Below are 12,323 nucleotides of genomic sequence, written 5' to 3'. Positions count from 1 at the left end.
GGCCTGGGGAGCCGCCGAGGCCCTGTGCAGCCGGTGTGGAAGAAGGTTGTCCGGAGCTCCGGGTGAGGGGCTGGGGGTCAGCCCGCGGCCCGCCGGCTGGCGGGGGAGCCGAGAGACAGGCTGGTGGGCAGTGGCCGCGGCGGCGAGAGAGAGCGGGGGAGCCCAGGCCCCGAGCCCGAGTCCGTAGGCCGCCTGCGAGGTCGGGACGCAGAGGCCTGGAGTGCGGCCCTCACCCCTCCCTCCACACCCCCTCCACCCCCTCCCACCCACCCCCCCCCCCGCCCCCCCTCCACCCACCCCCACCCCCCGCCCTCACCCCCCGCCCCACCCCCCCTTCCCTCCCCCCTCACCCCCGCCCCACCCTACCCTCCCCTACCCCCTCACCCCCCGCCCCTCCACCCCCGTCACCCTCTCCCTCCACCCTCCCCTTCACCCCCTGCCCCCCTCCACTCAACCCCCCACGCCCCTGCCCCACCCCTACCCTCCACCCCCTTCCACTCCCCCGCCCCACCCCCTACCCTCCACCCCTTCCACTCCCCCAACCCCCTTCACCCGCCCCCTGTCCCCTCCACTCAACCCTCACCCCCCACCCCTGCCCCCGCCTCACCCCTGCCCCCTCACCCCCCGCCCCCTCCACTCCAGCCCCCTCCTCCCCCACCGCCACACCTTGCGCCGCCCCCTCCCTCACCGACCGGTTCGCAGGTTCGGGAAATGGGGGATGTGGGAATTTGGCCGACATCCTGTGGTAAAGCAGCAACGACACGTGATTTTCTTGTGTGGCTCTTGTTGTGGTAATGAAATGTTCCTGAAATTAACGGGGGGGGCGGGGGGCGTGTTGCTCCGTTGCTTCAGGCGTTGTTCGGAAAGTAGCGCGTCACTTTTGTGCGTCGTGTTCTTCCGTCCTGGGCCGTCGGGGGCACCGTGCGCTCTTGACCCGCCCACCGAGACTCTCCTCCGCTGAAAAACAGGTTCAGGTTACTTGAACGGCACCTAACAGGCCTTAGAGTGCTGTGCTTCTGCCGGGGCGAGTTGATGACTGTCAGCGCCTGGAGCTGCCAGAAAGCCTTACCGTCACCCTGTGTGACTGTCACATCTTTGTACTTGCAGAGCGAAAGTCAGTTTTCTCAGTCTCTCCGGGACGGACTCCGCTTGGGAGACCTGAGCGTGTAGAGAAAGTTGGTGTGTTTTCCGGGGGAAGAGGCAAGTTTCTCCTGCCTGGAATTCGATCGCTGCTGTTACGTAGAACATCTCCATTATTTGAATGATGTAGTACTGCAGAATAGAGTTTTAGAACGTACGTTTTTAAAATCACTGGTTCTTTCATACATTTGTATTGTCGTGCTGAGAAGTACTCAGTTGGAAAGATGGTGCCTCTGCAAGTAGAATTGTCAAAGTGCTTTGTAAGCTGTAGTGCAGCACACGTTATCTCGACTTGTACAGTATCAGAAGTCTTATAAAAGCCTTTTGATTTCTTTAGTAACATTATCTCTGGAATTTAAATAGAGCTTTAAAATTTAGCTTGGTTGTAAGAAAGTTTAAGATGTTTCCTTGGCTTAAAAACTAAAGCTCTTTTTTATCAGAAGAATGCAATTATTATAATATAAATCAGCAGGAACACTATAATTTTATAGTAAATGATGACTAACTTTATTTAGCTACTTTTCCCTTTTTCTTGAGAAGTCTTTTAAAATGACAACCTTTTGAAGTGACATAGCTATAATGTTTATTATGATAAAGTTCTGCTTAGAGTATCAAAATCTTGGTATTAGATTTTCAGTCAGGATTATGGTATTTCCTTTCATACATGCTAAGTTTGTGAAAATGATCTTTATATGGGCCGTGTGTGTGACAGTGGTGGCATTTGACTTCTGCCCTGGCTTCTGTCTTTGCCAATGTCTTAATCATTAAGGCGGGGGGGGGGGGGTCTTTTTTTTTTGGAGTATATTGATTTACAATATTGTGTTAGTTTCAGTTGTACGGCAAAGTGAATCAGTTAAACATATACACACATCCGCTCATTTTTTTTAGATCCTTTTCCCGTATAGGCCATTACAGAGTATTGAGTAGAGTTCCCTGTGCTATACAGCAGGTTCTTATTAGTTAATCTATTTTATATATAGTAGTGTGCATATGTCAATCACAATCTTCCAATTTATCCCTCCCACCCATCCCCTGGTAACCATAAGTTTGTTTTCTACATCCATGACTCTACTTCTGTTTTGCAAATAAGTTCATATGTACCCTTTTTTAAATTATTTTTATTATTTATTATTTTTATAAATCTGTTTATTTATTTATTTTTGGCTGCGTTGGGTCTTCGTTGCTGCGCACGGGCTTTCTCTAGTTGCAGTGAGCAGGGGCTACTCTTCGTTGCGGTGTGCGGTCTAATCATTGCAGTGGCTTCTCGCTGCGGAGCACAGGCTCTAGGGCGCGCGTGTTTCAGTAATGTGGCTCGCGAACTCTAGAGCGCAGGCTCAGTAGTTGTGGCTCATGGGCTTAGTTGCTCCGCGGCATGTGGGATCTTCCCGGACCAGGGCTCAAACCCGTGTCTCCTGCATTGGCAGGTGGATTCTTAACCAGTGTGCTACCAGAGAAGTCCCTATACCCTTTTCTTAGATTGCACATGTAAGCAATATCATATGATATTTGTCTTTCTGTGTCTGACTTAACTTCACTTAGTATGACAATCTCTAGGTCCATCATGTTGCTGCAAATGGCATTATTTTGTTCAAGAGAGGGGTTTTGCCAGTTTCTCATGTCGGCCCTCACTGTCCCCTTCACAGGATGGGAAATATAAATTAGCAGAGGGAAGTATGATCAGGTAGAAAGAACATTAGACTTGGAAACAGAACTAGGTTGGAGTCTGGATTATACCATTTACCCAGATCACCAAAATGTTTATCCATCTCTAGGTTGAATAAATATTCCCAGCCTACTTAGCTGGGAATTTACAATGTCAAAATGAAGTACCTCAGAGCACTTTATATGATTATAAGAGATGGCAGATTCAAAGTATTATAGGTACCAAATAACTGTATAAAGAAAGGCGAACAATACTACATAGCTCTGCCTGTTTTTCTTCTGATTTTTCTCCCTCCTTCTGAGTTGTATTGTTTCTCCTGAATTTTGTTTAATCATCCATTTCTAACCAAACTAGATATCTTTTCCTATACAAAGAGAATTCCCTTTAATTTTCCCCTGATTATACTGAATATTCAATGTTGACAAACTGAGAAGTTTAATTCACAATAGAATTTCATCAATAGGTCCACCACCATGAACTTCAATGTGGACATGCTTTTTGTGAACTGTGCTTGTTAATAACTGAAGAATACAGCACAATTACATGCCCTGATTGTGAGGTAAGTTTTATTGTCTTTCACACTGAATGCATTGCAGCCTAATGCTAAAGGTAAAAATGTTAAAGAAATAAAACATATAGTTAGGAACTAGAAACTTGCATTTTGTGCTGAGTCTTAAGTAAAGAAATCTAGCAAAAGGTAAAGCTTTTCACATCCATTTTATAATTGTTCAAAGAGATCAAGAAGAATGCAAGGTTAAGGTCATAAACTTATTAGCCTACATATTTGACTCTGGAGATTTCTGTGGAATATTTCATTGTTTAATTTATTTTTATTTTAATGAAGTATATTCCTTTCAAATCTCTACACCCCCTGCCCTTTTTTGGGCCGTGCAGCGAGTGGGATCTTAGTTCCCTGACCAGGGATCAAACCTGCGACCCCTGCAGTGGAAGTGCAGTCTTAACCACTGGACGGCCAGGGAAGTCCCCAAATCTCTACTCCCCTTTTCCACACCAGTACCATGCAAGCAAATTTTGAATTTTCCCCTGACCCTCAACCTTTGCATGTCATCAAATTTACATTTGTGGAGATGTGTAAAAAAACAAAAACGAAACAGAAGGCAAACAATGGCCTAATGTTAACGTCAGAAGTGCTAAAAATAGTACAGTTGCACTAAAATCTGTGCGCCGGTAATAATGAGAACAAATTAAGGATTTAAAATAAAATTTACTGACCATTCTTTGCGTTTACTACAAATATAAATGTTGCTCAGTTTATATAGTATGTTCCTGGAAAGTTGTCTTAATCTCTAAATTCATAATGTTCCACTTGAGAGATCAGAGTTTGGGGATTTGTATCCATTGTTTTCTGTGGCAAACAATTAACATAGAGGAAGAAGACCTGGAATGCAGTCCTAGTTCTGTCACCCGAAGGCTGAGTGTCCTTATTTGTGAGATGGAAATAATACCTGCTTTTTTTATCTCATAGGATTGTAAGAGTCAAATCTGAATTATGTGAAAGTTCTCTACAAGCTTTAAAATAAGTGTTATAGTCGACCTTTGATTATTTAGGTGTGGATTAACTAGTTTGCAGGTTAAACGTGATAAAAATATATATAATAATATGTATATAAACATAAGTGTATAATTTGTGAAAGTTTCAATTATAGCATAAACATTTACATATAAGAAAACATCTGTTTTGGAATTACATACTTCACAAATCATGGCCTTTATTGTGGGAAATTCCTGTCCCCTTTCCCTTTTTTTTTTTGACAGTCGGTTCCTCAGATGTGGCTAGCTACATAGTTAAGGCAAAGGGGAACTTAGCTCCTGTGGTTGAAATGGAGTATCCCTGACACATTGAATTTTATGGTGGGTAAAGAGTGTGAAGGGAAAAGGAAGAGGCAGGACTGTCTCTGCTCATATCCATCCTGTTCTGATATTCAAAAAACAGCTAGTTTATTAGAATGGTAACCTCTTGCCTTTTGGGCAAATGACTTTGTGTTTAATGGTCTCTTAAATCACTATACTTGTATTATTTTTAGTGTTTTGGGTAACATCTAACGAAGTGTTTATAGTGTATTTACAAATATTGGTTTTGATTTTAGGGTTGTATCAAATCTATTTTGTATCATTTGACTAGTTCCGACTCTCGCTTTGGGGAATATGTGATCTGTCCCATCCTTCCCTCCTTTCCCCTGTGCTGAGTCCTTCAAGAAACCATCCTGAAATTGTTACCACTCTTTTATTAGTTTTTAAAGTTTAGATTTTCCTGATATCTTATATTTAGAATAAGAGATAATGGAAGAATCAAGTCTAAATTAGTGAAAAGTCTGAATTTATAGACTATTTCAGGATTGAAGTTTATTATTTTAAATAATGTACATTGCTCTAAAAAGTAAGATTTAGGTACCTATATTCACATTAGACATATTTATAATTTATCTTTAATGTTGAAGGCCTAGGTAGTGCTGATTATTTCAAGCTTAAGCCTAAAATGATTCCATTCAGGGTTAATGGGTATACTTGTGTTCTTATTTTGAGTTTGGGTGAATATGAATTTATCTCCCAGTCTTTATCTTTTATACTTGTATGGTTTTTTTATAGCATCCCTTCTCTGCTTTTGATTGATATTAATGGTTAATAATAACCATTCTATAATTACATACAGCAATATGGCAGGTTTTGTTCAAGGATAGGATCATACTTAGGTACCATTCCAAAAATACTGGCATTTTATTGATAATTTAGACCTGAGTCAAAAAATATATGGGCCATGAGGAAATGATAATTTATCCAATCAATAGGTAATTAATATATATTAAAATCCCATGTGGATTGGAAATGTTAATAACATGCAAATTGAAAATGTAAAATAGAAGAGACTATAGATAATTGTGTAATATTGGATGGCGAAGCCTTGTTAAATATATCACTGAAGTCAGAAACCATAGAAGAAATGCCGTTTAAATTTGACCGCATTTTTTCATTTACAAGTAGAAAAAAACAACCAAGCGAAAACACCACCATAAATAAAACTTAAGTGACAAGCTGTGCTAGGGGAACAGGGAGAAAATTTTTATTATATATATTAGAAGTTAAGACTCTTTACACAATTTTAACTGAAATCTTTTAAATCAGTTGTATTTAATATTTTCTTAAATTTCCTGGGAGAAATGTCCTGCATCAAATCTACTGGTGGTAACATTAACTTCTTACTATGAAATGACCAGCCAAAGGGGCATAAATGAGTAGGTGGATAGAAATTATTAAGGTTATAGCCCCCAATTTTGGGGTGTGCGCTTAAAAATAACATTTGATCATGTGATGTTTTTAAAGTAATGCTTTTCTCCTAATTATCTAATAATAGATAACTGTCTTTGGTACGTTATACTTGAAACCTTGCTAGGACATCCTCTTCCCACCAAAGACACATATGTATTTACATGGGAGACTATAACATTTAGTAGTCTGCTTTATTTCTCTCAGCATTAACCTATCCTCATGAGCGTCTCCTACGTTTTTTTTTTTTGCGGTGTGTGGGCCTCTCACTGTTGTGGCCTCTCCCATTGCGGAGCACAGGCTCCGGATGCGCAGGCTCAGCGGCCATGGCTCATGGGCCTAGCCGCTCCACGGCATGTTGGATCTTCCCGGACCGGGGCACGAACCTGCGTCCCCTGCATTGGCAGGCGGACTCTCAACCACTGTGCCACCGGGGAAGCCCTCCTACGTTACTTTTAATGGCTGCATAATAAACCTGGTACATAAGTGCTGTAATATAATCTCTTTATCAAAAAACACTTAGGTGGTTTTCAAATTCTTTCACTATATTTTTGCATAATTCCTCAAACCCACTCCCACCAAAAAAAATCCCATCAGCAGGTTCTGTTAATTTCTGTGTCTTAAAAAAAAAAAAATCGGTGTTTGTCACATTTTAAAAAACATGTTTGGCAATTTAATGGGCAAAAAATTGGGTATCTGCTTGTTTTAAATTGCAAATCCCTGATTGCTAGCGAAATTGAGCAATTTTTCATATGTTGATTTCTCAGCTCTTCTGGGAGGATCTTTAACAGATCCTTCCAGGTCCTTTCCATATTTTCCTTTTGAATTGTCTTTTTCCTAACTTGTAAGGATACTTCATGTGATAGAAATATTAACACTTCGTTCTGTGTATTTTAACTATTGATATTTTCTCCCAGTTTTTCACTTTTAGTTTTATTACATTTAACCATTCAGAAATGTTTCCTTTTTCAGTTGTTTTTTCCCCCCTCCTTCATGGCTTCTAAGTTTTCTTTGATTAGGCAGACTTTTCATCTCAGAGTTATACATATTTATTTTTTTCAATACTTATATAAGTATTGAAGTATAAGTATTTTAAAAAGGTGCATATTAAATCTCTTTCTGTTTTATATGATGTAAGGTGGGTATGTAACTTTCTTCTTCAGAATGATTCGCTGGCTTTCCCACATGATTTATTGAATAATGCTTCGTCTGTTTAATGGAAATGCCATTTATAGGCTGTATGAAGTTCCCTGTATATGAGGATCTGTTTCAGGGCTTTGTTCTGTTCATTTACAGTTGACCCTTAGACAACTCAGGTTTGAACTGTGTAGGTCCATTTATACCTGGTATATTAAAATTTTTGTAATTCTTACACATTATATTTCCATATGAACTTTAGGATTATATTAATTTTATATTAGATGTATTTTAGGGTATTAAATCTTTGTCTTCAGGAACATAACATAATTTGCCATTTATTCAGTTTTTGTTTTATGATACCCAATAAGTTTCTTTGGTTTTCTTTTCTTAGGGCTTATATTTTTCTTATTAAAGTTATCCCCAAGTATTTTAGAGTTTTGAACATACCTTAAGATAGCATTGTAAAATTTTTACAGTAAATTTTAAAGTAATGTTCCAAGTATTTCCTTTATAAGTGTGGTATTTTAATGTTCTGTTTAATTAATAGCTGTCAAATTACTGATTTCCTCAAAAATTAAAATAGGATAAAAATATCACATAAGTACAATTTTTCTTTGATTTAAAGAGGATTTAAGGATCTTTTCATTTATCTATGAATGGCTCACTAGTTTTTTGAATTCTGGATAAACAGAATTTATTGAATGACTTTCTGTTTTTTTGTTTTTACTCTTTTGTCCTAAGGTTGTTTCAACTATAAATACAGAACAAGAATACTGCCCAATAGATGGATGTATTAAAGAAGATTCTTTTATGGAAAAACTTCAGCCTAAAAAGTATGTTCCATGTGCACTTATTTTAGTATTTAAAGTTCAGTATGTTTCTGAAAGAGTTATTTTAGAATTATTGATTAAAGGTCATTCTTAGATTAGTGTTTCTAACCCATTGTTTACAGAGAGCTCTTTAAGTTTATAATTTGAGCTGTTAATGAAATGGGAATCCAGCTCCTAAAGAAGCAGCATTAGTTTGTCCTTATTTAAAGTGAGGCAAAAGAAAGAATGCAAGATTACCATTTTTACACTCTGTTTAATTGTTTTAGTCTCTTTTGCCTACCTTTAGCTCTTCCAGACTCTTTCCTGTTCTGTGGTTCTTCATTGCCTGTCCAAATAAAATCCAAAATCCTTTAGGCTAGCAGTCATGACTTTTCACATTACTGCTGCAGTTTCTCTGTCCAGATTTAAATGGGTGCTTAGAAACCAACAGAAGAGTTATTTCTTTGGGTACTAAAAGCAGTTAGCTGAAGTCTGGCAACTGGGTATTGATAGAACCAGCGGTAGCACTCAGGCTCATTGAATGCAGGTACTGCTCCCAGCTCCTCTATTTGTATTCCATCAGTCACTTCCTCCATAAGCTCTGAGTGGAGTGATTAGAATAAATCTTTAGGAATCTTTGTGGCTCTGTGTGAGTCATAACATATAGGAACACCTACATATCTAGCAGATGACTTACTGTGTGAGGGAGACCGACTTTAAAAGGGCAGTAAAGATTGTGCACCCGCTCCAGAGGAGGGAGCCCCTGCTCAGCTCCAGCCAGTCACTGGAGCTGTGTGTTGAGACCATCCCAGTGGTCCCAGATTATCCTTTTCTTTTCCAAGACAAAATAGAAATCTGGACTTATATGTGAAACTTCCTTACTTTTTAACCATCATGCAAGTCAAGTCTGATTGTACTTTTGTCTAGGTATGTGTAATGTCAAATACAGTTGCAAAGTAAAGTTTTACTTTCAGAAGTAGATGAATCTGTTTTAGGTACCCCATTTTTTTTCCAAATTGCCATTTTTTAATTAGTTCTCCATGTCAAGTGTACTTACGTTAGAAACTCCTATTTCCTAATTCCAGTAGAGTTTGGTTCAAATAGTCATATATTTTAAAATAGAAGTATTCCTTGATACATGATGTATTTCCTTCCTGATTTGTCTTTAATATTTTGAAACAGGAATTGAATGATGGACTCCTTATGGCTAATGCATTCACATATGTTTTCAAGAACATGAATATCCACTTTTAAAGTAATTGAATGTTTAAAAATTACCTAGTGTATTATTCTATGAGAGGAACATTTAATCATAATAAACTATTATAGGCTTATGATTAACTTATTCAGCAAACACTGAGTGCTTACTGTGTGCCAGCCAACATAGGGATATAAAGATAAAAATAGGCCGAAACTCTAGCATCTGTAGACAAAAAATGCAGCTTACTCTTCCGTTGAGATTAACTTGCCTAGTAAATTCATTACCTTTATGTACATAAGGCAGGCCTATAAGTACATTTTTTAATAGCTGGCATTTGTGTGTATAAATACTTTAATTGAGCTTAGGACAGTTCAATGATTACCAACATCTCTACCAAAAAATATCCGGGAAGGAGAGATGATTAGGAAATTAAAGCACAATTTATACTGTAAACTGTTATTTTTAGGAATTTGTTGAGAAGTTGAATTCTTGATTAAAATTGTTTTATGTGAAAGCGTATTTAGTCATGGTTTTCCTCTCTTTGCATATCATAGATAATTGAGAACCCACTGTAAGTGTTCTTATAAGTCATCAAGAATTTTTTTTTTTTTTTTGCGGTACGTGGGCCTCTCACTGTTGTGGCCTCTCCTGTTGCGGAGCACAGGCTCCAGACGCGCAGGCTCAGCAGCCATGGCCCACAGGCCTAGCCGCTCCGCGGCATGTGGGATCTTCCCAGACCGGGGCACGAACCCATGTCCCCTGCATTGGCAGGCAGACTCTCAACCACTGCACCAACAGGGAAGCCCAGAATTATTTTTGATAGAGGGTAAAAATCAGAATAGAAGATGTAAATCATTATATAAATGTTGATACTAAAAATGTACTTGACATTTTTCCAGGATGAAGAATTGTTCTCAGGACTTTAAAAAGACTGCTGATCTACTAACTGTTGGTTTAGAACATTCAACCTCCACACACGGGACTGTTTTGTACCCATCAACTGTAATAGAGGTATGAAAAATGTAATTCATGAAGTGAGATGAGGCCAAACATTTTTACTTTTCTCTGGTAGCTTAACTTTCCTCTCCTCTCAAGGGTCCTATAATATAGATTGTTTTGGAAGCTTAAAGGTAACAGAGGTAAACCTACACTCCTTGCATGAATCTCTTGTTTTATTCTAAACTATATCTCAACAATTCTCTTTCTTCCCAAGGCAGCCCATTCTACCTTTGACCAACTCTGTTAGTGCTCTTGATATTTACCTGTATGTAGCTGCTTCCCTTTGAACCTAGTTACTGAATTCAGATTCTGTGAAACTTGTGTAAAATACAAGTTTCTAAATTCTTTTCTTTTTTAAGATTTTTTTTGATGTGGACCATTTTTAAAGTCTTTATTGAATTTGTTACAATATTGCTTCTGCTTTATGTTTTGGTTTTCTGGCTGCGAGGCATGTGAGATCTTAGCTCCCCGACCAGGGATCAAAACCACACCCCTGCAGTGGAAGGCGAAGTCTTAACCACTGGACTGCCAGGGAAGTCCCACAAGTTTCTAAATTCTAAGTGTGATTTTCCAGTTGTTTTAATGACAACTAAAAGGCCTAATGGCACTCGTTGATGATGATGTAATTGTTGTTGGAAGATTTGAATTGTACCAGTTACTACTTTTGATGACTTTAAATAATGTAGTCTTTTAATTGAAGGTTAGAAACAGAATAAATTCCAAAATGCAGTTGAATGGAGTATTAAGTTTTTTTTTAAGGAGATCATTAGTGGGCTGGGAGAGGAGAGAGCACTATCTTCAGTGTTTAAATCTTAATGTAGCCTAATCATAATCTTGTTTTCTTAAAAACTATTACTTTTTACATGTATTTATTATGGCCGCGATAAAATTTTCAGGTAGTTTTAAGTTGCAAAATGTTTATAGGACATAATCCCATTTATTCAAAAAGATAGCTAAAAAAAGAAATCCGGAATGCTATCACCAAAACTCTAAAATGTTCTTTGTTGCTTGTTTTCAGATTTCTGTAATTTGTCTATGTTGCTTTTGTAACCAAAACGGTAGCTTGATGTTTCTGCAACTAATACAGTATATCTAAGCATCTGTTTTTATATTTTGTATTTGTATGTGGTCCCCCTCCCCCTTCTTAGGAGACTGAAACGGTGGAAGAAATTGATGAAGCATTGAAGGTGGCAGGGAAAAATTTTGAACAATTAAGTACTGCTATAAAAGTAAGCATTCTGAATGATCAAATTCTATCATAAATTAAGGCATGTTCTCTTTAAATGTGTGTATTTAGATGTAACATCACTGAAGGTAGAGCTTAGCACTGAGTTATTAAGTATGATAACCTAATGAGAGAGAAACGTACAAAAGAATAGAAAACTCTCATGGCCTGCTAGGATTAGTCTCCTAGCATTGTTGTGCTAGCAGCCTACTGAAATTGGAGCTCTATTAAGGAACTCTCATTTCTGCTTGCTGCGAGCTGAATTTTGTCTTGGAAGCATTGCAGATCACCCTTCTAACATTGCTCATTATTTGGCTGTATACTGTTACACTGAGTCTTATGTTCTTTTCTTTCTTACCTCGTCACCCAAGAGAGAGACTCCCTCATTTATTGACAAACAGCAAGCTCCTTGAACCTAGCAATGGCAAATTTACAACCAGGGCATTCAAAAAGTTATAGCTGATAATGAAATTTAAGACTTCAACAGATGAATTTGGGAGGGGGGTAAAAATTCAACCCATAACAGGTTCATGTCCTTCTCACATGCAAAATACATTCAGCACATCTCACACCCCCAAAATTCTTAACCTATTTCAGCATCAACTCTAAGTCCAAAATCTCATCTAAGTATCTTCTAAATCAGGTATGGGTGAGACTTAGGGTATGACTCATGCTGGGGCAAAATTCCTCTCCAATCTGAATGTGTGAAACTAATAAATTATCTCCTTCTAAAATACGTTGGTTGGGCAAGCAAAGGATAGACGTTCCCATTCCAAAAAAGAAGAATTAAAAGGAAAAAAAGAAAGATCTCAAGCAATGATTCTTTGTTTAAAAATATAAAGAAGGGCTTCCCTGGTGGCTCAG

General features: G+C 38.6%; 1 protein-coding gene across 1 annotated transcript in view; it reads left to right on the top strand.

Annotated features, from left to right (window-relative positions):
- The first annotated feature begins 1,364 nt into the window (after positions 1-1,364).
- Positions 1,365-12,323, top strand: part of LOC117310973 (RING finger protein 17-like) — an 85,774-nt gene continuing 74,815 nt past the window's right edge. The window contains 5 exon segments of the mRNA XM_033850480.2: positions 1,365-1,400; positions 3,267-3,362; positions 7,967-8,058; positions 10,135-10,246; positions 11,383-11,463. Coding sequence (XP_033706371.1) covers positions 1,365-1,400; positions 3,267-3,362; positions 7,967-8,058; positions 10,135-10,246; positions 11,383-11,463 — 417 coding nt within the window.

The sequence above is a fragment of the Tursiops truncatus genome, unplaced genomic scaffold, assembly GCF_011762595.2.
Source record: "Tursiops truncatus isolate mTurTru1 unplaced genomic scaffold, mTurTru1.mat.Y mat_scaffold_83_arrow_ctg1, whole genome shotgun sequence".
Classification (NCBI taxonomy): Eukaryota; Metazoa; Chordata; class Mammalia; order Artiodactyla; family Delphinidae; genus Tursiops; species Tursiops truncatus.
Note: the sequence above shows the minus strand (reverse complement) of the source record. Positions and strands in the feature narration are given on the sequence as shown.